This window comes from Grammomys surdaster, unplaced genomic scaffold (assembly GCF_004785775.1).
Source record: "Grammomys surdaster isolate TR1022 unplaced genomic scaffold, NIH_TR_1.0 273, whole genome shotgun sequence".
Lineage (NCBI taxonomy): Eukaryota > Metazoa > Chordata > Mammalia > Rodentia > Muridae > Grammomys > Grammomys surdaster.
Genome location: NW_021604714.1, coordinates 3307377 through 3335060, shown reverse-complemented (window position 1 = coordinate 3335060; position 27684 = coordinate 3307377). Strand labels below are relative to the sequence as shown.

The 27684-nt window shown below is 51.4% G+C and overlaps 1 protein-coding gene across 1 annotated transcript in view; it reads left to right on the top strand.

Annotated features, from left to right (window-relative positions):
• The window catches only part of Tspan15 (tetraspanin 15), a 43697-nt gene extending 16965 nt beyond the window's left edge, over window positions 1-26732 (top strand). Inside the window, exons 2-8 of the mRNA XM_028776870.1 lie at window positions 10400-10585; window positions 11910-11984; window positions 19971-20066; window positions 22387-22503; window positions 24355-24402; window positions 25348-25464; window positions 25936-26732. Coding sequence (XP_028632703.1) covers window positions 10400-10585; window positions 11910-11984; window positions 19971-20066; window positions 22387-22503; window positions 24355-24402; window positions 25348-25464; window positions 25936-26085 — 789 coding nt within the window. The 3' untranslated portion in view covers window positions 26086-26732. The remainder of the gene's footprint in view (window positions 1-10399; window positions 10586-11909; window positions 11985-19970; window positions 20067-22386; window positions 22504-24354; window positions 24403-25347; window positions 25465-25935) is intronic.
• The last annotated feature ends 952 nt before the right edge of the window (window positions 26733-27684 follow it).

Below are 27684 nucleotides of genomic sequence, written 5' to 3'. Positions count from 1 at the left end.
TTTCTTTCTTTCTTTCTTTCTTTCTTTCTTTCTTTCTTTCTTTCTTTTATTTTTTGGTTTCCCAAAACAGGGTTGCTTTCTATAGCCTTGGTTATCCTAGAACTAGCTCTGTAGACCAGGCTGGCCTTGAACTCACAGAGTTCTACCTGCTGCTGTCTTCCAAGTGTGAGGATCAACAGCATGCATTACAGGAAAGGTAGAAGAACGCTGTAGCTCTGACCTAGAGTCAGGAATTTTGCAGTTTGGCCATTACGGAGGAAGTCGTACGTGCCAAGACAAGTCACTCCAAGTATGCCAAGGATGTATGTTGTTGTTGTTGTTGTTTATTTTTTGAGACAGGGTCTCTCTCTATAAGCTTGACTGTCCTGGAAATTGTTATGTAGACCAGGCTAGCCTCAAACTCACAGAGTTCCTCCTGCCTCTGCCTCCCGAGCGCTGGGATTAAAGGTGTGTGCCACTATGGCTGACCTCCAGGATGTATTTTAAAATGTTCTAGCACAACCCTTTCAGGTCCACATTAAAACTGAAGCTCACAACTGTCTGTAACTCCTGTTCCCCTCACACAGACACCCTCACACAGACATACACACAATCAAAACACCAATGTGTACAAAATACATAATTTAAAAAGGTGCACCTATTGTGTCTAAAATGTTTCTCAGACATTAAAAAAAAAGAAAAACCCGTAGTCCCTGTACTACAAGTGGTGTCCCCTTGACCAAAGGGTCCCAGAGCCTCTGGAAACTCACAGCCCTTCAGATCGTTCCTACACACATTCAGGGCCTCTGCCCTCCACTCAGAGCAAACAGCCACCTTTGTCTTGATGCCCGTCTTACTTTGGGTCTTATCCCTGTGAAGAGACACCATGACCACAGTAACTCTTATAAAGGAAAACACTTACTTGGGGCTGGCTTACATGTTCAGAAGTTTAGTTCATAATCATCATGGCGGGAAACACGGCACGCTGGAGAAGTCAAGAGTTGTACATCTTGATCCACAGGCAGATGAAGGAGACATAGCCTGAGCATAGAAGACGTCAAAGCCCGCCTCCACGGTGACACACTTCCTCTACCAAGGCCACACCCACTCCAACAAGGTCACACCTCCTAATAGTGCCACTCCCTATGAGCCAAGCATTCAAGTCTATGGGGCCAACCCTATTCAAAACACCACAGCTCCCAAGTCACAATCCTCCATCAGCTACAAACTTTTAGGCCCGGGGTCCTGCTTTGGGGCTCCTCTGAGGTAGCTTGGGCCCTCTCTTCACCCATATGTCACCACTCCTGGCTACAGTAGTTAATTGGCTCCTCTCACTGTGACAGTTAACCAAGCTCCTTGGCTATTCTCACTGTGACAGTTAACCAAGCTCCTTAGCCTGTCATGTTGAGACTAGAGAGGGGTGCAGAGGGAGGCCACTCAGGAGCCCATTGAGTCACTGAAGTGATATCCCACCTATGTAGTCCACTGGGATACCTGGCACACGGTGGTGGTTGATGGGTGTAGAATGTAGCATAGGGTGTGTCTTAGCTACTTTTCTGTTGCTGTGAAAAGACACCATCACCTAAGCAACTTATGCTGGGCCTATGGTTCCAGAGGGTTAGAGTCCATGATGGCAGACTGGGGGAGGCGTTCTGCATGCGGGAGCCGCAGCTGAGAGTTCACATCTCAATCCTCGAGTCTTCTGGAACCCCAAAGCTTGCCTCCTCCAGTGATTGATAAAGTTCCTCCAGCAAGGCCACACCTCCTAACCCTCCCCAAATACCCTACCTGTTTCTGTTTGTTGTTTGCTTTCTGACATGGGACTTAGGTTTTGAGATGTGTGCGTGATAGTGATTCCTGAGTGATCTACAGGAAAGAAGTAACATTTATTGAGCACCTGCTGGATGCCCAGAACTTCGGAGTGTCCTTTTGCTTCAAGGGCTTAGTAGTTACTTGGTCATTTCGAGTTGACTTGACTAACCACTTGCCATGTAGTTTCTGTGGCAAGAGCGTGGTATGTGGAGAAACCATTCAACTTCCTGTCCATAGACTTTTGGGACATGCTAGAACATTTGTGATAGATGTGCAGGCTGTGTCGAGGTCACAGTTGGTAGGTGGTGCTGGCTCCTGTCACCAGGCTATGCACTTCCATATGTGTCTATGTACTTCCAAGATGGCAGAGTAAGTATGGCTCATATTGTTACCAGTGAGGGCTTCTGGTTATTGCTTTTGTAGATGCAGAGAGATCCCTTCTACTCAGTGAACTAGGAAGCATTCCCAAGAGAGGAGAGCTCTGAGCTGAGCATTATAAATAAATAAGTAAATAAATAAATAAATAAATAAATAAATAATTTTTTTTTCCAGACAAGACTAGGCTAACCTTGAACTCAGAGCCTCATGCATGCTAGGCAAGCACTCTGCCAACTGAGCTACACCCCTAACTCATGTTCACTATTTGTTTCTAGCTGCCTAGCTGCCCTGGGCTGTAAGGGAAGGCAGTCATGGGTTGGATGAGAAGGAAGAAGGTCGAGTCCAGGGGTGCCTGTCAGTGGATCTCTCCCACCATGTAAGGCTCTCATCCCTAGGGTCTCCAAGTTCCTGTCCCAGAATTCCCCATTCTCTCCTACCCTCAGTACAGCTCTGGTCCCACATCTGAGTGTTCCTGCAGTGGCCTGACTCCGGGACTTTCAGTCCCCAGGGTCTGATATACAGGGTATACCACAAGGAGTATGGCCTTGTGCTCTGTTGGGCTCTTGGCAATGAGTGATCAAGGCTGAGAGGAAGTAGGTTCTTGGCAGCCACCATTATCCAAGGACCATGGAGACGCTTTCAGGGAGGCAGGGCAGAGGGCTGGAGAGAGCTGGGATGTGTGTGTGTGTGCCTGCCTGCCTGCCTGTCTCTCTGTCTCTCTGTCTCTCTGTCTGTGTTTTTGTGGCAGGGGGCCGGAGGGGAAGATGATTTACTCTTGCCCCTCCCCTCCTTCCCATAACCTCCTCCGTGGTTTTCACGTTTACCATGATCCACTCTTCTGTCCAGAAGGGGATTACTGTGGAGGGCCTTCTTTAGGCCCAGAAGCATCTCAGGGTATGTCATCTCTCAGATTTACCCCTCCCAGGTGCATGTCGTCCGACCCAGTGCCTCCTTCCTGGCTTACTCCAGCGGACCCTCCCTGGACTCCCCAAGGACAAAGAAATGGCCGCGTCTTGTCTCAGTATGCAGTTGGGTTCTTATGACTCCCACCTGTCTGTCTGGGCTACACTGTATGGCCATGGTGGTTCTTGATTAGAAATTCCTCTCTGCCCTGGCTGCACTGAATAACTGGTTTTTACAAACCTCCCAGTGTCTCTCCCTCGCTGTCCGGAATGCACTGTGTGCGTGGGGAGTCTTTGAAATCAACTTTCTGCCAACAAGACGCTAGAAAATGATGTTTACTCTGCCTCCTAGGCCGGCTTGTTTTGTGAAGGCCTCAGCTCCCGCCCCTGGGCCAACTCAGGAAGGCTACCAAATGCCCCCTGAAGTTTTTGTCTAGCACAGGAAAGACTGAGGGAGGAAAAGTGCCCGGCTCTAATAAGATTTACATAAAGAAAACCCACAAGCCAGTCAGAGTTGCAGGATGATCTGAAGTCAGGCAAGCTAACATCAGGACCAGCTTAGCTGAGTCACCAATAACTGCCCCTTTGAGTAGAGTTTCTATTTAATTATCTAGGTAAGGGAATGTGGGGGTAGGGGGTGGGCGTGGATCTGGCCTGAACTGATTTTGAGTGCTTTCACACTGAGTCAAATTGTGTTCTCCTAGTGAACTTTTAGGGAGCGCCCCCTACTGGCCATCCTATGCTTATGCATGTTTGGGTGTGCATATGGCTAAAATCTTATGTGCAGTAGGAAGGGGCATTTTCAGTGAGCAGAAGCATATGAAACCCAAGCCTGTCAATCAAAACAGAAAACCGCCTGGGCTGTTCCTCTTAGCAACCAAGCTCCTTCTTTTGGACCCCATCAAAGGAAGCCTCAAAAGAAAGCCAAGGCCTTTGAGAGTCATTTGGTTCGGGTGGCCTGCTGTGTAGCTTGACAGCATGGCTGGTCTGTTCAATCCCTTGGCTTTGGAATGATATTTCCTTGCTACTTTGCTGTCTGTTTTTTTTTTGTTTTTGTTTTTGTTTTTTTGCTTTTATTTCAGTTATTTGATTAAGATGCAAAGATCTCAGAATCACCTGATCTTGATGTAACACTGGTAACAGAAGTTCAGGGCCTTGCCGGGCGGTGGTGGCGCACGCCTTTAATCCCAGCACTTGGGAGGCAGAGGCAGGCGGATTTCTGAGTTCGAGGCCAGCCTGGTCTACCAAGTGAGTTCCAGGACAGCCAGAACTACACAGAGAAACCCTGTCTTGAAAAACCAAAAAAAAAAAAAAAAAGAAGTTCAGGGCCCTCCTCAGCTACAGAGGTAGTACCAGGCCAGCCTGGGCCACATGAGACTCTGCCTCAAAATAAAATAAGAAGCCTATGGTGATAGATCAGTGGCTAAGGACACTGGCTGCTTGTCAGAGGACCTACGTCCGATGGCCAACACCCACATGGCAGCTCACAACCATCTATAACTCCAGTTCTGGGGGCTCTCACTGCCTTTTCTGGCTTCCTTGGGCAGCAGGCACATAAGTGGTACACAGTCACGCATGCAGACAAAATACACATATGCATAATATGTTCTGTATGGCAGCAGGCTTTATTTTATTATTTGACAGGTAAGTAACAGGAGCCAGAGCGAGGATGTGCAGGCCCAGAATGCTAGCTCCTGTCTCCTGCCTCTAACTGTTCCTTCCTGCTCTATACAGAAGAGAGACTGGGACAGAAGCATGGGGAGACACTGTATCCCATCAGTGACGGTCACCAGGACTGTTAAGCCATCTCCATTTGTAAGACTGGAGAGTAGATTGCAGTTAGAGGCCGGGTTAGTCAGTGCTGCGGTACTGTAACAGGTTACCTGAGATAATAAACTTAATAAGAGGAAAGGTTCATTTGAGCTCATTGTTTTGGGAGTTCTGGGCCGTGACCTAATGGCACAGTTGCTTTAGGGCCGATGCTGAGGCAGCCCATCAGGGAGGGAGCACACGGTGGAGAGAAACCCATGCATCTTGTGGCCAGGGAAGAGGCGAAGCGGAAGAAGAGGCAAGGGGCCAGTTGTTTCCTTCAAGGGCTTGTATGCCCTCAGGGAGCTCAAGACTTCTGACGTGGCCCACCTCCTCAAGGCTCCACCGGCAGCCCCACCCTGGGGAGCAAGCCTTTACTACAAGAGGTTTCCTCTGAGAGATGCTTGGTTAAAAGAAAGACATGAGTTTTCCCTGCAGGCCATGTTCCAGAGACTCCCTCCCTCAATCCATCCAAGGGACAGACATTTGCTCCCTATCTGATCCCTTGTGTCCCCACGTGAAGCCTGACAGTTCTCCTGGAGCACAGCGGGAGCCTGTAACATGGGCTAGGGTTGGAAACAGACCTCGAAGACTCCTTTAAGTAGAAAGCTGCTCCAGCTGGGATGAGCCAGCCAGGCGCCAACCAGATGCATCCTGAGGACCTACAGGTGCTGGGCATCACACAGGATGGCCTGTTTCCAGCAGCTTTGTACAGCTGGGCCTGTCTCTGCCCATGAGAGAGCTGAGCTCCAGGCTGGTTCTGAAAGGGCCCAGTTCATCCTGGACAACAAGGCCCCACCAACAGAAGGGCAAAGAGGCAGCCTGGTCCCACAGTGTAAGGCCTGGCCACCAACCGCCGGCGGCATGTTCTTTTCCCACCGTGTCCCAGTTATGCATGGCCTGTGCCCCTACCCTATGCTTGTTTAGCTGAAGCCATCCCGTTTGACAAAGGATCTGTTTGCTTCCTGCCCTGGAGGTGGGGTGGCTGGCTGCCTGGGGCAGGGCTATAATTAGCGAAGGAGGGGACCGGATTGCACGCTGGCATTGACTGATGACTTTATACCCAGATGGGTAAATTGATGTCATCAGAGATGTAAATATCACTCGGAAAATGTTAAGTTCCTGAGAAGACTCACACCAGCTTCCTGTCCCGATCAGCGCTGCTCCGAACAGCCTGGGTTAGCCTGTTGCTGGGTTAGCCTGTGCTGGGGTGGGGACAGTGTGAAGGGTGACACCATCTTTAAGCATGAGGAATGGGCCTATGATGGAGAGGTCCGTGGTGGTGAGGGAGTCAGGAGGCCTGGGCTTTCTGATCTGCTGTGGGATCTTTGCCCAGGCTTTGGAGTACAGGAGCTCTTGTGACTGGCTAGCCTAGCAGCAAGGAGATCGTAATGGTGTCTGATGGGGGTGAGGGCTGAGGGGTGTGATCAGACCAAGGGAAGTTTGGTTTACAGCCAGCAAGGCTGTCCTGGAGCAGTCCCAGGGTTCCAGGGAGCCTGTAAAATTCAAAGAATCCACCCATTGTCCTTCTGCAGAGGACTGAGATTGGCTGTGTCTGAAATTGTCCTACAACTCTGGGATTTAAGGGGTCGATTTAAAGGCCAAGCAGAAGCAAAGACTCAGGCAGGAAAGAGGGGTGGGGACAGGCTTGGGGTCTGGGAGTGGGTAGGAGGGCAGCGAGCAGAGGGGAGCTACCAGGACCCAGAGCCCATCCTGTAGGAAAGAAGCTTTAACCACAGGATGCTTACAACTTTGCAGAACACATGGAATCAATCCTGAAAATACTAATGTAGATGGGCTGTACAGTTCAGCTACAGGATAAGATTCAAACTTTTCCCCAACTGACTTTATAAAGCCCCACCCACCTCCTCTCCTCAAGAACTCTGGGCCCCGGGCTCTTTGATTGCCTGCATGCCTGGACTCTGACAACTCCTGGACTCTGTGGAATGTCACCATCTATGGTGACTTGGATGTTTGATGCTCCAGTTTGTGGACTGTTTAGGAAGGATTGGGGGATGTGGCCTTGTTGGAGGAGTGTCACTGGGAGACAGGCTTTGAGGGTCCAGAAGCCTAGCCTCCCTCTCTCCCTGTGAAGTGCATCCAGAGGTCTGAGGTGCAGGTGTCTCGGGCTGACCCACACAGGGTTAGGATCCAGTGAGCAGCTTGTGGGTGTGGAATCTTTTAGGCAAGTGACTTTTTCGGTAGATCCTCAACCACAGAGATAGATCTCCAGCCACTTCAGGCTTTTTCTCTGTTTTGGCTAACCTATTCATACAGAACTGCCGGCTGATTCCATCTATGCCGTTAGCTCTCCTGGTCATGAATACCACATAGCTTTCAGATGGTCCTGTCAGCTGCTCCTGTGTCACAGAGGTGTGGCTCCTGGCATGCCTGTCATTTCTCTGAACTCAGGTGGAGGCAGGCACTCCCCTTAACATAGGATAGCCTTGACACTATGTGAGGTTACCATAGGCTGTAAGGAGCCTCTTATGGCCACTGAAAGGCTGGAAGTCCTTGTGGGGCAGTCTCTGTGGTTCTCTAGGTGGCGGCCACCTGCTAGGCTTGCTGAGTCCCCAGCATAGCTCGCCCAAACTGTCAGAATATCTCTCATTTTTCTCACCCTGGACATGGTTTCTGTTACTCCTTGCTGCATTCTGTGGACTGGAGACGTCCACGGAGCTAATGGCCTTTCCCGGCCCTTCAGATACACAGCTCTGGTGCCAGAATCCTTGGTTGTGCAGACTTGGGGGGAAGTGATGGCTAACCTTGAGGTCTGTGGGAAAGTGTAGCCCACATTCCTTCAGCAGACACGAGGTGTAAATGCTGACCAGGCTTCTTCAGTGTTGAGACTGCCAGGGTGACAGGTGTTTGTGTGTGTGTGCGTGTGCATGCTCTCTGGACTGTCAAAATACTACCTGTCCTGGAGTTATGTTTAGGGAGGTGTCTTAGTTTGGGTATCCATTGCTGTGAAGAGACACTGTGGCCAAGGCAACTCTTACAACAGCAAACATTTAATTGGGGCTGGTCTACAGTTTCAGAGGCTCAGTCTGTTATCATCATGGCGGGAAGCATGGCAGCATCTAGGCAGGCATGGTGCTGGAGAAGGAGCTGAGAGTTCTACATTTTGATCCAAAGGCAGCCAGGAAGACACTCTTCTTCTAGAGGCATCAAAGAGAAGGGTTACTTCCACCCTGGGCTGAGCTTACATAGAACCTCAAAGCCCACCCCCACAGTCCACACTTCCTCCAACAATCCCACACCTACCCCAACAAGGCCACTTGTTGACCTCCTAAATGCCACTCCCTGGGTCAAGCATATTCAAACCACCACAGGGGGTAAAATAAAGGCCAGTGAAGTGGCTCACTGGGTCAGGGTGCCTGCCACAGGCCCTTTACCTGAGTTCAATATTCAGTTCTCGAATAGTGGAAGTTGTCTTCTGACTTCCACAGGCTGCCTTCTCCCCAAATAAGTAAATAAGTATAATACAAATTTTTAAAAATAATGTATATTTAATCCTAATAAGCACAAATCCCAGAGTGATGGTGCGTGTAGTAATACCAGTACCTGGGAGGCAAGGGTGGAGAGATTAGCAGTTCAAGACCAGCCTGGGCTACACAGCAAGTTCAAGGCCAGCCTGGGCTATGTGAGACTGTATATCAGCAAAACAAACAAATGAAATACCCCCCTCCAACACGCTCATCAGCACACAAGGAGAAAAAAATAAGCCAGGAGAAAAGTTCTGAGGTTTCATGAAGAGGGATCCCTCTTTATCATTTAAAAAATACTTTTTGTGGTGTGTGTTTGTGTGTGTGTGTGTGTGTGTGTGTGTGTGTGAGGGGTCAGGGAGAGAAGGAGAGAGAGAGACAGATAGACAGACAGACAGACAGACAGACAGACAGAGAGTCTCTAATGTAGCCCAGGCTGACCTGGAACCCTCTTTTAGCTTCCTGAGAGGTAATATTACAAGCACGTGGACCAGGACACTTGGGGGTTCCCAGTGTTTAATACTGTGGCTCCACAGTGCTTCATGAGGCTGGTGACAACCGAACACACTCAGAGAAGTGTTTGGGGGATCCTGTCATGGGATGTCAGGGGAAGCATGTCCTGCTAAAGGGGAACAGAAGGCCATGCAGGGAGCCCACGTGGCTAAAGCATGTCCCATGTCACAGTGTTAAAATGCTCGTCAGTAGAGAGTCTACTTAGTAAATCCCCTAGAAATCTCTACTGTTCTGTTCTGACCTTCAGCCTTCCCGACAGTCATTCTGAAGGGAAATTCCTCGTTTGTGATTTTATACCGAGTGAAGTGTGTGTCCCTGAGCAGCTGGGAAACGTCCCTGGAGTGGCATGGCAGTGACCCTGTGCCCCCATGCCTCTAGAACGCCCATCTTTGTCATCTCAGAAAACCTTTTAACAAGCTGTGGGGTGAGCAGGACTAGAGCGAGTGTGTTCATACCCATTACTCAGATGAAAATGTAGACACCTGGTGAATTCCTGTCCCAGAATGAAGACTCAAACCCATGTTCTCTGACGCTGTGGGCAGTGGCGTATCCCTGGTCCACCAGCTCTGTCCTCTATAGTTGGTGTCGATCTTCAGGGACTTTTATAGCACACCACCACTGAGTTCTCCTTCCTCACAGTTTGTGGGTCAGAGCCTAAGATTAAGTTCTTGACAGAGTTCCAAGCCTTCTCCCTGGCCTGCAGGGGGATGTCTTCTTATGCATCATCGTGTGCCCTTCCTTCTGTGTCATAATCTCAACATCTCCTTCTCATTCCTCTGCAGTCAGGGTCTTATGTTTCCCAGGCTGGCCTCAAACCTGAGTGTAGCCAGAGAAGACCCCCAGTTCTGCTTTTGCCTGTCCAGTGTATAAACCATCACCCTATTTATGCCGTGCTGGGAATCAAACCCAGGGCATCTGCAATCTGGGCAAGCACTCTACCAACTCAGCTATTCTCCCAGCCTGTAATTTCTTACAGTGACAGCACTCATATGGACTAGAGCCACGTTAGTGACTTCATTTTAACTTAATTACTACTTTTGAGGTCCTAGCTCCAAATATAGTCACATTTTGAGGTACTCATTTGTGGGGGACATAGCTGAACAGACAGCAGAGTCCCTCATGTATAGTCCTTTGGGGCAGCCTGTGCCTTGTGGCTGCTACCACAGACCCAGAGAGGTCCTCTGAGTAAGGTCAAGTAGCTGTCTAACAGCTTTCTCCTATCTCAACCCCTGCTTTTTAAAAATTATTTGTTTATCTGTTCATCCTGTATATCTATCATCTATTTACCTGTGGGAGACAGGGTCTCATGTCGGCCAGCTATCTTGAACTTCATGTGTGAATGGACGTTGAACTTCTGATCTTCCTGACCCCACTTTCTAAGTGCTGGGATTATAGGTGTACATCACTGCTCTTGCTTTATGCTCAGCAGCGGATCCAAGAGGTCCTCCTGCATGCCAGGCAAGCATTCTCCAACTGAACTATTGCACCGCCACAGCCTCTCACCTTCTACTTTTTGTGCAGCTGATTGGGGGCCTGATCCTGTCGGTGGGGATCTATGCCGAGGCGGAGCGGCAGAAATACAAAACCCTAGAGAGTGCCTTCCTGGCCCCCGCCATCATCCTTATCCTCCTGGGCGTGGTCATGTTCATCGTCTCCTTCATCGGGGTGCTGGCTTCCCTGCGGGACAACCTGTGCCTTCTCCAGTCGGTAAGTGGCTCCTCCCAACCCTCATCGTATGTAGGGAGTGATTCTGGGTATCTCTAAGAAAGCTGAAGAGCCTGTCTCTCTGCCCAGGCCTGCTCAATTTCTTCTGCCTTTCAAACAAGCCAGCTGCCTCAGAGCATTTCCTGAACCAGTAGTCACTGGAGCGCAGTGGTCCAGGTCCGCCCCAGCTACTTCACATCAGTGTGTGCATCTGACTTAAATACTGCTGTCACAGAGATGCTGGAATCTCTGTGCTCTTGGTTGTCATGGGAGAAATTGCAGTCAGCTGAAAGCAAGCAAAGCCAGAGCGTGGGGGTGGGGTGTGATGACTCATCTGGCTCACCGCAGCCAGGGACTGTCACAGCACTGCCAGGCAAGGCTGGCCAGTCTGTTTGGCCACCTTCTGCTACCTCAGGTCATCCTCAGGCTCAGAGTCTTTATTGCTGAGCCCAGGACATCTTTCTTAGATATTTTGGTTGGAGTCCCAGTACACTGGAGTACCTGGCTCAGATCACATGCCTGCCAGGTGGATGGTTGTAGTCAATGCAACCTCTGTCTCTGGCTGAGGGACGACACCCCAATGCTGAGGCCACTGGGTGTGAAGGCCCACTTCCTCTGTTGTATGTATCTTTACCTCAGTAGCCCCACCATCCCTCTGAGGGGATTCCTTTATAGTCACAGGAGCAGGGTCTTGGTACTGCCCAAGGCTGGCAGTTGCTAGAATCAATTTGGTGAGTATCTATTAACCTGCAGGGAGAGTAGATGGAAGGTTCCCTTAGAGTAACTAAAAAGACAAAGTTTGGGTGACTTGAGAAGCCCAGGCCATGAGGCTCTGGATCATGAAAAGGGTCTGGGTGGGCAGAGGCAGGAGGAACCTCTGGGCAGGATAAGGGAATAGAGTGTGTATCCTCCAAATTCAGGTACCCCTTCTATACGTGGTTGATTAGGAAGCCTTTTCTGAGCTGTTAAGGGGGTGGTGGGGAGTCAGCGACTGGAAGTGGTGCCCAGGCCTGTTCCCTCTGTTGTATTAGAGGGGGAAGTACCACATATAAAGTGGGGGAAGAGCCCACTGTTCATCCTATACCCCACTGAGGACCCCTGGGAAAAACACGAGGAGCATCTACCTGGGGCAGCTCAGTCTACCTGGGGCAGCTCAGTCATTCCCTGGATTCAAGGCTTCTTGAGCACAGCCCTGTGTTCTCTAGGAGGCCCCGCAAGGCCAGTCAGGGAGGGCTACTGCCTTATCATGGTTGATCTCAGTGCACATGGGGAGTCCCTTGAACCTTCCTGCAAACCCCCAAATGAATATCTGCATGTTGTTTTGCAGTTTATGTATATCCTGGGGATCTGCCTGGTCATGGAGCTGATTGGTGGCATAGTGGCTTTGACCTTCCGGAACCAGGTAGGCCTGTGGGTTCCTCATCGGCCGTATGTGTACCAGGAGCCCAGTGTGTATAGCCCAGAGCATACCCAGGGTGCTGCCATGGGCAGGATAGACAGAGAGTTCTCTTAAGAAGCCAGTTAGGTGAGCTGGGATAGCCCAGACCATGCAGTTCTGTGTCATGAAAAGTGGCTAGGAGGGCAGAGACTGACGGAACCTCTGGGCAGGCTGGCAGAAGACCGTGGATGGGGGTCTGCTTGCCTGGTGGGGTAAGGCGTGGAGAGGAGGCTGGAAGGCAGGGTTGGGTAGCTAGCTCGGGGTGTGCGTAGATCCTCAGAGGCTGAGGGTTAGGTGCCCTGGGTGACTTTGAAAGGCACTGAGTTGTTAGAGATGTATGCAGGGAAGGACTTGGCCTGACTCAGGCAGTAGGAAGTAAGGGTGACAGGGGAGGCTGAGACAGCCACCCAGAGAGGAAGGGATGGCGGCCCAGATGGAAGTGAAGACAAATGGCCCAGATCATAGTCGGCGGGGTGTGGTGTGTGTTTTGGACCTGTACCCACGGTTGAGGGGAGGGACATGTTGAGTGAGCCATGCCTGACACCCAAGACCCAGCAATGTCTGCAAAATGAGGACCCCATAGACGGGCACAAGTCTCGCAGCTCCAGGTCCCCAATGTGTGGTTCAGGCATGCGCTAGACCAGTGGCTCTCAACCTCCCTAATGCTACAACCCTTTAATAGGGTTCCTCATGTTATGGAGACCCCCTCCCCCAACCATAAGATTATTTTTGTTGCTACATCATAGCTGTAATTTTGCTAGTTATAAATCATAATGTGAATATTTTTTGGAAAGAGAGGTTTGTCAAAGGGATCGCAACCCATAGGTTAAGAACCACTCTACTAGAGCCTCCCCGGCATCTCTTGTCCAGGGTCCCATTAGTGATGGGGTAGAGCCGTCTTCTGACTTATGGTACTGTCTTTGGGATGCTGGGATGGAACCCAGGATCTTGCATATTGCTAGGCAAGAGCTCTACCATTGCTGCACACAAAGATGTCTTTCCTGCTGTAATCTTCTTCTTCTGCCTTCTTCCTCCTTGGGTGGTATTATGGGTAGGGCTCGAGCAAGGCCTGTTTGCAAAAGTCTAGGTCTCCTGTCCACTTCCCTGACCTCACCCCACAGGTCCCAGACATCTTGGTCCCTGGCCTTCCAGGTACTGTTATGAAGGTGCCTCAGCAGGAGACAGGGGCAGGCAGCTCTCTTGTGAGTCTGAGGTCAGCTTGGTCTACATAGCCAGTTCCAGGACAGGCAGGACTATGTAGAGAGACCCTGTCTCAAGACAACAAGATTGTGCCTCAGGCAAGTCACGTCAGAAACTTGTCGAAAGTTGATCCCAAGTCACCAGTTGGTGTCTGAAACCCTCAGAGAACACCATGTCTGATCCCTGCTACATCCTGCATGAGCGTGGTGGTTTATCTGACCCAGGAGAGAACAGGAATAGTGAGACCCAACCCTAAGCAAGCCTAACCTACTGAGGACCTCAGAGTCTGCTTCCTGTGGGTGAGTTCCAAGGGTTGCAGGGGAGAGAGACATTCCTATTGTACTGATGGAGAGTTAGCAATACTCAGGAGGGGAAAAAAATAAACCCGTCTCTCTCTCTCTCTCTCTCTCTCTCTCTCTCTCTCTCTCTCTCTCTCTCTCTCTCTCTCTGTGTGTGTGTGTGTGTGTGTGGTTTGTTTTCTGAGATAGGGACTCTATAGCTTAAACTAGCTGTGCAACGTGCAACGAAGACGACCTTGAGCCTGTGGTTGTAGAAATGTTTTTATCCCAATCCCGGGTTTCAACCCTGCCGCTGACCATTTAGTTCCCAGATAAAATCCACAGAACTTTTATTATTTACAATAAGCTTTAATCAGCACAAGAGCTGGGCAGATATCCACCCTTTATGCTATTAGAATCTACTTTCCTATCGATAACCCTGAGTTATTATTTACTGTGTTTCATCTGGGCTGCTCCTAACTCTGATTGGCCAGCCCTCAGAGCCATGTTTTCATGACTCCTAACCCATGGCGTCTCTATGTTCCTCCTTCACCTGCTTCCCCCTCTTGGTTCTCCTTAGAACCCCAAGCCTGGGAACGCTAAACCCCACCTATGTCTCTTCTGCCCCGCCATTGGCTGTTGGCATCTTTATTCGCCAATCAGAAATAACTTGGGGGCAAGGCCGTCTAGTCACTTGGATCTGTGCACAAGTGCTGGGATTAGCGATGTGAGCACACCCCAGGCCCTTAAATTGTTTGTTGGCTTTCCCTCCCTGCTTTTCAGTCCGTATACTGTGAGCTGGCAGGAATGAGGTACTGGTTCGTTTCCCAGCAGCGTTGAGTAGAGAGAGGTATTTATTACAGCCGTATATAGTGATGGTTTTGTGTGCAATCAGTTCTCAGTTGGCCAGTGGCCTTTCAGGGGTCTAGGTTAGCACTTTCCTGCCTAATCTCCAGGGCTAGCTCATGGTGAGCACCATTGGTGGCTTTAATAAAGCTGTCCCTACCAAATGAGCTAGTCCTGGCTCCTGTGTGCCTCTCCAAGGCTGTCAGATTTGTCATATCTCAGTGCTCTGTAGGTCAGATGGGGCCATGATACCACTTCCTGCTTTTAAATGAGGGGGCTGAGCTGTGTGACAGCCACTGCCTTGGCAGCCTCTTGGGACCTTCAGGCCTCACAGTGAAGGAAGCCAGGGCCTGGGTCACAAGTGACTTTCCAGTTTCCCTATGGGCCCCATGGCTCCTGAAATGTGTGCTTTATAGTGTGTGGTAGAAATTCAAGGCTATCAACTACTTAGTATGTTTGAGGCTACCTCAGCTACCCCACAAACTTGTCTCAAAACTAAGCATGCCAAAGACCAGGCATGGATTAATTCCAGTACTCAGGAAGCAGAGGCAGGTGGATCTCTGTGACTTTGAGGCCAGCCTTGGCTACACGATGAGTTCCAGAACAGGCAGGGCTATATAGACAGACTCTTAAAAAGAATCCAACCAAACAGCAACAACAAAACCCCAATGTCACAGCCATAATAAAGGATGCAGAAGAGGTGTTTGGGAGAAGGTGGCCATAGCTCCCAGGGCTTCTCCAAGTGCCCCATTCTCCAGGACACTTCCTGCTCAGTTCTCTAAACTGTCCCAGGGACTCATTATGGAGAGTGCTGATAAGCGGGTGGGCAAGCCTGTCTGAGATGCTTCACCATTCTCTCGTAAGTTTGCTGTAGGACCCTCTGGAATGAACTTACCAGACAAGGATGGCTCAGAGCTGATCTTTGTAGCCTCCCGAATTGGAAGAGATGAACACTTCTGTGAGAAATAGAACCTACCGGGTTCTATTATTTTGGGGGGTTTTGTTTGTTTGTTTGTTTGTTTGTTGTTTTGTTTTGGTCTTCCCTGGGGAATGGGCCAGGAATGAGCAAGGAATCAAGAGCAAAAGCAAGCAAATATGTAAAATAGTGACATGTGCCTGTAATCCCAGGACTAGGGAGACTGAGGCAGGAGCATTGCTGAGAGTTTGAACTATGTACTGAGTACCAGGTTAGCCAGAGGTAACCTATCTCTCAAAAAAAAAAATTCACAATATATTCATCATAACATTTAAAGTTGTTAGAATACAGCAGTCATAGGAATGCACACCTATATTCCCAGGCCTTGAGAGGCAGGAGGATTGCAGGAGGATTGCAACTTTGAGGCCTATGTAGGTTATAAAGTTAGTCCCTATTTAAAAAAAAAAAAAATTAAAGAAAGACCGGAAGCTGGGAATTTGTACACATCTTTAGCCCCAGCAATTGGGAAACAGAAGCAGGCAGATCTCTGAGGTTGAGGCCATTCTGGTCCACAGCGTGAGTTCCAGGACAGCTAGGGCTACACAGAGAAACCTCCTCTCTCTCTCTCTCTCTCTCTCTCTCTCTCTCTCTCTCTCTCTCTCTCTCTCTCTGTGTGTGTGTATGTGTGAGTGTGATATCTGGGAACAACACATTAAGCAACAACAAAACCAGCAACAACAAAAACAAACCACTATGTGTGCCTTTTCTGGCTTAATGCAGTGTGATTTTGTAAGACAGGAGACAGGTCACTGCCGAGCATGGGGGAAGGAAACGCTACTGGAAGCTACTGGGTGGGGGAGGCATCAGCAAGAAGGAGAAGAGGAGGAGGAGGGGAGAGGAAGAGGGGGAGGAGAAGAGGGGGAGGAGGGAGAGAAGGAAGGAATAGGAAGGAATAGGGAGAAGAGGGTGCCCATGTGAACTGCTTCCTCAGGAGAAGGCAGGTTTCTTTAGCCGCTGTAGAACAAGTTCAGTGTCCAGTGCCATGGGCTTGTCTGTCAGTTCTGTCAGTCTGCTTTGTGGTGACACCCGAGCACTCTCAGGTAGCAGCCTGATGTGGTCAAGGCCAATTAGTGAGAGGCAGATGCTTGGCTGTGAGAAGAAACTGTCCCTGAGCCCGGTGAGGCAGCTGCAAGCAGGGGGAGCCCAGTGTCTCCTCAGTCTGTGCACATGTGTGGCGCGTGGTGAGAAGTCCACTGGGGGCCAGCAGAAAAAGACTCAGTGCCTTGACCATGGGTACGGGCATGGGACTTGCTTACCCCAGAGCCTGAGCTGTATTCTCCATATTCCCTGTTGTCCTAGCTTGTCCTAGGTTTCATCAAGAGGGGATCAGGGATGTCGTAGGTGGCCAAAACTGAGCAGAAACACCAGAGGGCCTTGGGCTATAGCTGGTAGGTCTCCCAGGCCTCTTGCCACCTCTCCCAGCAGAACAAGCTACTTTCTGTCTTGATCAGAGGGTGTCTTGGTCATTCCTGATGCCAGGCCAGAGAATGGCAGGCAGTACCACCTTGGTTGTCTTACCCTGGCATAGCATCGCTAGCCAGCACTTAGGATGTCTTGGAAGCAGGGGCAGGAGAAAGCTGGTAGTTCCATAGCCCCCTCCCCCTTGGCTAAGCACCTGAACATATACATCCTCTTCCCAACAGCCTAAGGTCTAAACTTCACACAGCCTGCAGGGACCCAGAGCAATTGTATCCCCAGAGGGGCTGGATCCTGGGGCAGCCAGCCTAAGGGACACACTATCAGGTCCCTTCACACTTGTCCACATGGGGCTGTACCACATACCACATTCATTGAAAATAGTCCAAGACTTCCTTGGGGAGAGGCAGAGGCATCTGAGGCTAGACATGCAGATGGAAAGGCAAATTCTGGAAAGGAAGGTCTACATGGCTTCATCTGGTGGCTTAACACACTTTGAAAGTCACATGACCTTCAATGTTTGCTTGTTCTGGGTCATGTGTCCCTGCGCAGCCTGTGCCAGCGGCTCTAGGGAAAGGCAGCTTGCTAGCTGGAGTTGCTCCTGCTGGTGTCACCTGGTTGAGAGTGGTATGGGTGGCCTGTGGGAAGCGGAGTTCCTACCCTCTCTGTCCCTTGTCCTCACCCAGGCATGACCTCTAACTGACTGCAACTCCCTTGAATCCTGCATGCTGGGTACTGCTAACGCTAGCCAAGCATTTTACAGTCCAGAAACTGCACAACCTAAGTGCATCATGGGATTTTGTTCCTTCTCCCACCTGTCTTCAATGGCCAAAGCCCAGGGGCCACCTCAGTGTCCCACTCATGTTCCCAGGAAACACACCACAAACACTGTTCCGGGGCAGTGGAAGTTTGCAGCAGTCAAACAACTCCAAGAACCCCCTCAAGTGAGCTGGTGGGGCCCAGGACCACTGCTCCCTGTGTCTGGTCAGGGAGGTTCCCTGCAGGGCCTTCTTTCCCAACAGGACTAACGCAGCTCACTAGATGGAAATAGGGTCCTTGTGGGTATGTGGCTCTGCCTGGTCTGTTGGTCTGTCTGACTGGCCAGTACATACCATACTAGTGAGAGTCATCAGGAGAGGAAGGGAGGGAGGGGAAGGACAGAGAGAGAGAGAGAGAGAGAGAGAGAGAGAGAGAGAGAGAGAACGAGAATGTGAAGACCCCACTAGCCAATCCTGACCACCCTGCCTCCTCATCCATCCCTGAGGGAAGAGACACCATGGAGATCTAAGAATGGCTGAGGGAGGAAGGGAAGGCCATGGTGAGTCGGGTCTCTATCCTCAGTGCCTGGAGAGTAGAAAGACACTGTGCACGCCACATTTCTACCCTCCTGGCCTAGGCTAGTCCCTAACGGTGGTGTCACTCACAAGCCTAGCTCAACCAGCGAAGCCCCCACAATGTGTCATTCAAGGCTGGTGAGCTCATTCCCTTGCCCCACTCGGGTGGCAGACAGACCTCGCCCTGGTGTCCTGTTTCTTATTCATCCCCACTCCGCCCCGGCCATCTGGCCTGTCATCACATTCCCCCAGAGGAACAGGCAGGCGAGGCTGGCTACGGAGGTCAAGCTAAGAGCTGGCTGGTCCTTCCTAGGCAGAATGGCTGACAGGTCCGCTTAACCCCTGTCCAGAGGTTCAGTGCCAGACTCATGAAGAGCTGTGTGCTGATGACCTCAGAGCCTCTCCTAGAAGCCTATGGCTTCTCTTTCCTTTTGGGGTTCCTGCTGCTGCTGGTCATCATGGGGTCCTCCAGGCTCCCAAGTCAGCCTCTGCCCTCACCTCACTCTGAATATTGTGGGTCTCAGGAACAGGCAGTCACACCCAAGCATAGGCTTCTTAGCTTGTAGTACGGAGTGTGGCAGGCAGCTGGGGGACCTTGGACAAAGTATATTGGTCTCAGGGCTACAGGTATCTCAGATAAGCTCCAGGATGCTCACACGAGGAACTATTGCTCTTGCAGGAAGTCCTCTGGGTAAGCTGTGAGCCTTAGCACCCCCTGGGGACTGAGGCTTCCTCTGTGACACCCCCGAGAGATCTGTTTCCCACATGCAGAGATGCTGGTGTTACCGGGACCTATCATGTGACCAGCATTCACAATCACTTTGGCGGGTTCAAACTCCTGACACCCCGAGAAGGCTGGCTGTATTTGCCTCTCTCCTTTGTGGATGAGAGAAGGGGGCTTGGAGATTAAGATGTGCCTGGGGTCTGGTGGCATCAGGGACTGTGCCCTTGACTGTGAGACTTGATGTTCCTTTCCACTCTAGTGCTTAAATCTGGAAGGTCCCCAGGGTCGGTTCACCAAATAGAAACCAAACCCCAACAGGGCCTAGGAGCTAGTCCCCGCCACCCCCAGTGGACCTCAGGGCACCTCCCCCAGCAATTGTCTGGCTCCTCTGTCCTGTCCCACAGCCAAGAATGTCCCTTTGTGCCCATTCTCTGCCTCTGCTCTGAAAGCTTCAATTGTCACAGTAAGCCTGTGGCTGGGCTGCCCACTCACCCACCCCAGCCGTGCCTGCTGTGGGCTCTTTGTGTTCCAGGGATCTCAGCCCAGCCTGACTGGGAGAGGGTGGCATTCCAGGGCTCTTCTGGGTGGAGATTGGCCACTCCCAAACTGGGAGGGGACTGTGTGGCTTGAGGGTCAGAGCACCATGGGATGAAGAAGGTCTTATGTAGGGTGTCAGGGGACCTGGGTTCTAGTCTCATCCAGCCTGCTCTGTGACCCAGTGCGAAGTCCGTCCCCTCTCTATTTCCCCTCTTCTCCCAGCCCCATGGACTTCTTCCCCTGGGGACTCAGTTTCCTTCTTTATAAAGCAAGAGGCTGGGTGATGAGAGCGGAGAATGGGCTGGAGGACCAATGGAAGATTCTAGCTCATGGCTGTTGTTGGTCAAGGGAGAGAATATACACCAGGAACCAGGAGGGTTGAGGCCCAGATCCAGCACAGTGCTTCAGAGCTGGAGCCTGGCAGATCGGCCTGGCAGGGCCTGGATCTTGGAAGCCTGGGGAATGCATGTCTGTGGGCTGGGCAGTCCCAGGTGTTCAGGGTGGGGTATGGAGGGGACTTTCTGCTCAGGTAGGTGGGAACTGTTGATCTTGCCTCCGTGCTAACCTGGACTTCTAGAGTAAGCCAGGGCTGGCCTCTGATGTGTGCTCTTTTCCTTGGCGATTTCTCCTTCTGTATAGACCATTGACTTTCTGAATGACAACATCCGGAGAGGAATTGAGAATTATTACGATGATCTGGACTTCAAGAACATCATGGACTTTGTTCAGAAGAAGGTGACTGGGCAATGGGAGATGAGGGGCAAAGAGGGACCTCCAGGACCCTTACCCTGGATTCAGCTCTCTGTTCCAGTGAATGGGATGAAGGGTCAGCTGACCTGTCCGTTCCCAATGCAGGTGGCTGGTCCATGGATGGCCCTTGAAACATGGGGAAAATTCACAACCAGGCCAGATGTCTCTGGCCACGTTACAGAGATCCAGGGCTCACCCCCTGGCTCACAAGAATCTCCTTTCAGGACTGGCTGGCCTTTTCCTGGAGATCAGTCCCCTGGATCCAGTCCCTCTAATATGGAGAGCTTACTTCTACATAAGTGGGGAGAATATTCTCTCCTAATTCCAGCTTCCTCCACTGAACACCGGACAAGACCCCTCCCATTTCTCTGATGAATCTTTGAATGTGGTGACGATTGTGTATCCCCTTGAGACACTGTCCTTTGCTCCAAGGCCCAGCCCAGTATGTGGGTGCAACAGTTACAGCCACAGTGAAGCCACCCTTTCCCTGGGCTTGCCTGTCTCCCTCTTAGTCCCGAGGCCTGGATTTCTTGTCTGCACCACAGGGCCGACTCTGGTCTCTCCCTTTGCTATAGCCGAGGCTCCCTCGGTTTTTTTATGACGTGCTTAGAGCAGAGCCAGTGCGGTGGGGTCACCCTCATTCCCTGGATGAGGACAGAGATGGTGGAGTCTGGTGATTGGGTGTGTCTGGTCCCCTGTGCAAGCCTTCAGTGGAGGCTGGCCTCACCCCCCACCTCCCACCCCGGGCCTTTGGCTCTGTGCTTCTCTGTAGAAGAAACAGGTGCAGCTCCTGGGAGATTCTTTTATGGCAGCAACGTGCCTGCCAGCCGGGCCCGGGAGAGCCGAGTCATACTCTGGGTAGATGCTTTTGTTGGAACCAACCCCTAGCTGGCTCAGGGGTTTAATTTCTCCTTGGGCGGGGGTGGGGGGTAGGAGGTGACTAACGCTCACTGGGCCTCGTACAGAATCCTTCACGCAGGGCTCCTCTTACAGTCAGAGCCCATCCAGGCAAAGTTGGCATTGTTCTTTCTAGTAGATAAGCATCCGAGGCCCAGAGAGGGAGACGGCCTTGCCTGTGGCCACACAGCTGGAGTGGTGATGTGGGGATTTGAACATGTATCCGTATGGCAGCAGAACAAATGGCTCTTGTCCAACATAGCAGAGAGATAGGCGTTTGTGCATCCTGAGGCTCGAAGGACTACAGGGCACTGTGGAATTAGAGGGGTGCCCAGATTGTGTGTACCAGTACCTCCTACGACTCCATCCTTCAGCCTCCTACCCTGGAGCAGCCCCAGAGCCCTGTTTGCTCTGGCTGATCGGTCGTTTACACACGGCTGCTGTTTCCTGGACTCATTCCCTCTGCTCACGGGCCTTTCCACCTGCTCCTGAGATGCAGCCTTGTTTCCACACAGGGCTCTTGCACATGCGCGTTGACTGCCTTTTCCTTGTTCATGTTGCAGATGAACTGTCCTGTCCTCCCAGCAGTCTCTCCTGTCCTCCCCACTTCCCTGTGCTCAGGGGCCCAGCACCCCTTCCTAGGAGATCATTCCCCTCCTCAAGGTGGTTTTGGTATAGTTTGGGTTGAATTTTTTTTTTTGGGGGGTGGGGGGAATCTCAACCTGTAGACCAGGCTGTACTAGAATTCACTACGTAGTCCAGGCTGGCTTCAAACTTGTAGTATTCCTCCTACTGGGACAGAGGCATGCTTGGCCATGGCTCTTGTCACTTAGCCAGTCCTCTTGTCTCCCTAAATGATTGTACTTTGTGCTGAGCCCAGAAGGACACTGTCCCAGCTAGCCCCTCTACAGTACTATTCTCCGTTCCCCCCACCCCAGGAGCTGGCCCCAGTGCAGAGAGTAGAGGTAGGAAGGGGAGCTAAGGGGAGAGCCCATACTTACTATGGTAAGTATAAAGGTCTCCAGGGTCAAGGTGAGGCAGGGCTTCCACAGGCCCTGGCCTCTGAGGCTGTCTTCTCCAGCCAGACCCCTGCCCCAGGGGCTTGAATCTAGAGAAGAAGTTGCCGGGTCTCATCCAGTGTCTAGTCACCACCTGGTGTCCAACTGAAGTGGTCCAACCTTACTATGTAAGCTCTCCAGAGTGGAGAACTTACCCCCTTCTTCATGGCCATGCCGCTCTTGACAGCTGTGACCTAACAGAGTATGGCCTCATGGGGCCCTGGCACTCCCCCACCCCCACCCCTGGACATGCACACCTCATCAGCATCCTCTCTTAGCTGGTGCTTCCTGCCGTCTGACTCTGACCTCAGCAATGACCACAGCTCTTCCTTGGTGCTTTTCCCCCTCAGTTCAAGTGCTGTGGTGGGGAGGACTACAGAGACTGGAGCAAAAACCAGTACCACGACTGCAATGCCCCGGGGCCCCTGGCCTGCGGGGTGCCCTACACCTGCTGCATCCGGAACACGGTAACTGTGTGGGTGCTGGATGTGGGGTCACTCAGTTTGCCAAACACTGCTCTCCCTCTGCCCAAGTGGAGCAGGCACTGGGAGTGGGTGGGAGGTGGTAGCCGGGTCAGGGGGAGCTGTGTGGGCAGCTTCCTCCGTGAGTCTTTGCATTGCTCCAGCATGCACATGTGTGGTCCTGGCCCAGGCTCTTTGGTTGTAGTTACTTGGTCCTTACGGCGGCTTTGGGGCCCCTGTTTGGGGTACTGTTGCTTTGGCCTCTTAGGGGGACTTTCCCAAGGTTGGCAGGGCTGAGCCCGGTAACAGAGAATCAGAGTGCCCAGCAGGGGCAGCAGGCCCTACCCAGTTGGCTGGAGGAAGAGTACAGTGCAGGCGCTGTGAGCTCTGGCAGCAGGGTCCTGGCCAGAGGGATGTGGTGATGTAAATGCCAGTCTCCACTGTCCCCAGAGGAGCCTCTCAGCTGTCACTTTCCAGTCATCTGGGATGCTCAGCTGTGAGGTCATCGGCAGTCAGTCCTGATGTGTGACAAGTATGTCAGGAACCGCCCAGTTTCTGGACTGGAGTGGGAAAGAAAAACCTGGCAATTAACACACACACACACACACACACATACACACATAACACATATACACACATGCCACACACATACACCACACCACACATACACATACACACACCACACACACACATAACACAATACACACATATATACACATACACACACATATCACACACATGCATACACACACACACACCACACCACACATACACATCACATTACACACATACACACACACATACACACCACACATACACACACACCATACACACAGCACACATATACACAGACACCATACATACCACACACACACACACCACACACACAACACAGCATACACTTACATATATCATACACACCACACACACCACAGAGCACAGCACACCACACACACACACACACACACACACTCACCACACTCACTCTTCTGGAAAGTCTCTTGTTGATGGTTCTAACAGCTGTGCCTACCGCCCCAGCCTGTAACCATGGAAACAGAGTATCCGTGGGTAGAGCCTCACCCAGAGTCTGAAACATCACCAAGTGAAGTTGCCCTGTAAAATCCGGGGTCCTCTGCTGCTCCCCTCCCTGGTCACTGCACCAGTGGCCCCCTGGTCCAGCAGAGGCCTCTTACATATGCAGGGACCCAAGCTGGATCCAGATTGGACCTGAGGTTCTCGCTCTCCCCTATGGCTGAGGTTGCAACCAAGCAGGGCCCACACAGTGATAGGCATTGTCATGGCCCTACTTGGGGAGCAATTTGATGGGGGCTAGAACTCAGCCCTAGAGTCCCCAGGGATAAATCAGTCAGCAGCAAGAAGCCCTGGAGAGCGGCTCTTTTTCCGGAGAGGAACTTCTGTAGTTCTTTGATGGCAAAGCCAGCTTTGAAGGGGCAGGGAAGCATGGCCAGTGGCCCAGCCTTGCCCTCAGGTAAACCACAGCTGCCAGGGACCCAGTTGTGGTTTGAGCAGCTCCTTTTTGAGAGCCAGTAAAATGGGAACAGCTTGGCTCAGCAACGGGGTGCCAGAGGGGTGCCTCTGGCTAAGAGCTTAGACTGCTGCTGGGGGGGGGGGGGTGATCCACAAGAATCCCCAGGGAGGGGGGACCTGCCCATGGTTCTTTACTGGGCATTTCCTGGAGGTGGCCACAGAGATTCAGGCTGGAGCCTGATCCTGGAGGCAGAAAATCTCAGCTCCATCAGTACCAGACAGTATACCTATTGCTTGGCTTTTCTGTAAAAGGTGAGCGTCCTTCAGATTACAGCCTGTAGAATCATGGCTGATGTGTTTCTGTTTCAGACAGATGTTGTCAACACCATGTGCGGCTATAAAACAATCGACAAAGAGGTAACAGCCTGGAAACCCTTTGTCCCCAGAAATGGTGCCCCCTTTGTCCCCAGAAATGGTGCCCCCTTTGTCCCACTCCTTAGCTAATGGAGGGTTTCTAGCCGAGGGCTCCTGGCTACTCAGATTTCCCAACTCTCCATGGCTGTCAGTCACAGAAGGGCCCAGAGAGCCAAGGGAGGTCATCTGCCCAGGTTTGCTGAGTTACCTACTCCAGGCAGGCATTTCTGAGTGAGACATCGTCCCCTTCCAGGGCCCTTCCCATACCATCTGCCCAGCCCTGCAGTCTGTTGACAGCTCACACTGGTACTACCTGCCTGGGACCCTGGGGAAGAGAAAGTCCTTCTTGGGTATCCCTGTGCCTTAGCACAAGTCTATATAGCTTCAGCTGACCTGTAACTTTGTAATATAGACTGGGCTGCCTCAAACTCACCGAGATTCTCCTGCCTGTGCCTCGCAAGTGAGCTCTAGGATTAATGTGAATCCCTGTGCCCAGCCTTTTTTCTTTCTTCTTTTGATAACCCAGTGGTTCTGGTTAGTCCTGCCCATGTGTGCAAGAGGGTAGTGCAATCCACAAATGATGTTGTCTTTATTAATTTGTACATGAAACAAAGTTTCAAATGGTGTTGGTTTTTAATAATTTGTACGTGAAACAAAGTTTCATGGCGAGGGATTTTCCACTTGTGGGAAAATGTGACATAGTAATTTTTTTTTACTGTACATTAAAACTATGTAAGTTTTCCCCCCACATATACCTGGAGTCGGCTTTTGGCTTAGGTTTACAGTACGCAGCCCTGGGTGGCATCTGGGAGGCATGTGGGCACACTCTGCCAGTTCCTAGCAGTTCTCACCACCAGAGCGCTACCACAGTGTCCCCAGTGCTGTCTCAGGAGCAGCACTAGAGAACCCAGGGCCACCTTCCCATGCTGATACCCTCCTCTCACACAGCGCCTGAATGCGCAGAGCATCATTCACGTGCGGGGCTGCACCAACGCTGTGTTGATATGGTTCATGGACAACTACACCATCATGGCGGGCCTCTTACTGGGCATCCTGCTTCCTCAGGTGGGTAGTCCGTGGGTGCAGATGAAGCCAGGCTAAGTGATGAAGGAGAAGGGTTCAGAGCCTCTGGGAGGGCTAGGGTCTGGAGGGAGAGCCAAACAAAGTAGCCTCAGCTGCTTCCTCTGCACTGGCTCTGCCTTCAGTCCGTCAATGAGGTTGGAGTGACTGATTACCACATCCATTTAATGGCGGTAGTGGAAATGGAGGCTTCGAAGGGTGAAGTGAGTTCCTCAAGGCTCCCATGGATAAGGTGTGGCAGAGCTGGGAGGGAGGCGGAAGACCCAACACTGAGGAGCTGTGCTGGGCAGGAAGTCTCTGTGTTCCTGGCAAGGGTAGAAGAGGTCCAGCCTGGGGCTGCCTGAGCAGTGGGTACTGGGATTGTTTGATTCCCCAGCCCAGTTCCCAGGGAGGGAACTGCCAGGGAGGGATGCCTACGTGCCAACAGGCTCTCACCAGCTCCCTCTCTGTCCTCAGTTTCTTGGTGTGCTGCTGACACTACTGTACATCACCCGCGTGGAAGACATTATCTTGGAGCACTCTGTCACAGATGGACTGCTGGGACCTGGTGCCAAGTCCAGCACGGGCACGGCAAGCACTGGATGCTGTCTGTGCTATCCCGATTAGGACCTGGCCTGGCACGGCAGCGCGACCCAGACTGTACTGCAGAGTGCATCCAAGTCTACAGAAGCTGGACAGGACTGGCTGCAGCTCCTCTGCCCGCCTGCGGCACTGACCGAAGCCCAGGGTGGATGTGTCTGCGGCTAGTGTCTTTGGGCCACTCCACTCACTTTCCCAGGGAAAAGCTGAACCCTGCAGGATCCTGGGGAACAGAGATAGCCCAGGTCTAGTTCTGAGTCCCAGAGAAGGAAGCTCAGGGCCCAGTGTGGGCTCTTTATTTCTGGCAGTGCCTTGGCCAGTGGTCATTATGCCCCTTCAAGGGCAGTTTTTGCAGTGATTTTTTTTTTAAAGGAGAGAAGGGAGTGTATCTGTTCCGTGGGGCAGGAAGTGCTGAGTGCAGCCCTGGTACACTGCTCTAGACATGAGGTAGGACCGTGTCTCAAATTCCCAGGTGCCTTGAGTCCTCTGTAAGGCTCCTTTTTCCCCTACCCATTTTCTACGTGTTTTTTTTTTTTTTTAATATAACCATGTTTTGTATACAATTAACAAGAGTTTCTGGCTACTCAAAACTAGCCACCCCCAACCCAGTCCACTCGTACCTTCCCGTTAGTTCATTAATTGAACAATAAAGATGTGATTTTTTGGGCGTGGTCTTTCATCTGTGTTATTTGGAAGTCTCTTGTCGGGTTGAAAAAAGGCTGCCCTGGGTTGACGAATGGGATAGCTTGGGATGCTGCGACCTGAGGCCAGGGAGGAAGAATGGACGGCATTTATATTTCACACACTAGGGGAAACTGAGGCTGAATAGTAAGACTTAAGACTCCACAGGTAGAGAAATGGTTGCATGAAGAAATAGTTGAATCCAGGGCCCGGGAAGGAAAAATGGTATCCGCAAGTTTATAGAAACCACAGGTTATAGAAAGTAACCATGGTAGGGATCTGTAGAATATATTCAGGGACCCATGCTAAACAAAGCTTAGTGCTGGCCGCCCCCTGCTGGAGACAGCAGGCATTGCAGGAACAGTTGACCCAAGTGTGTGTGTCACCCCAACCCTACCTGGGTTTCTAGGTTTTCTGTGAGATTCTTAGGGTAATAGATATAAAACAAGAATCTCAAACCCAACTAAGTCTGGGGTAGGAAATTCCCCTCACCAAGGAAGCTTGGGTTTCGTAGGAGGAAGGGTGGAGGCAGGGCTTTTAAAAGAGCACCATGACCATGAATGAACACATCAGAGGCAAGTTGAAGCCAGACCTAAACATTTAGCAGACTCTCCTAGGTGTGCAAAACCAGGCCTAGCTGGGACTGCTGCTCCCATGCTCCCTGGGATGCTTCTGCTTATCCCCTTTTGGTTATTGAGACGGGGTCTCATGTAGTCCAGACTGGCCTCAAACTCACTGTGTAGCCGAGGATGGCCATGAGCTTCAGATTCCTGTACTTCATTCTCATGAATGCTGGGATTACAGGTGTGTTCCGCCACACCCTGTTTATGGAATTTGGAGGCTGAAAGCTCTTTATCTCGAGGCCCCACTGAGCCTCTTTGATCAGAGCACAGGGCTGGGTGGTGAGCCTTCTGGTTCCGGCTCCAGCTGTTCTCAGAATCCTGT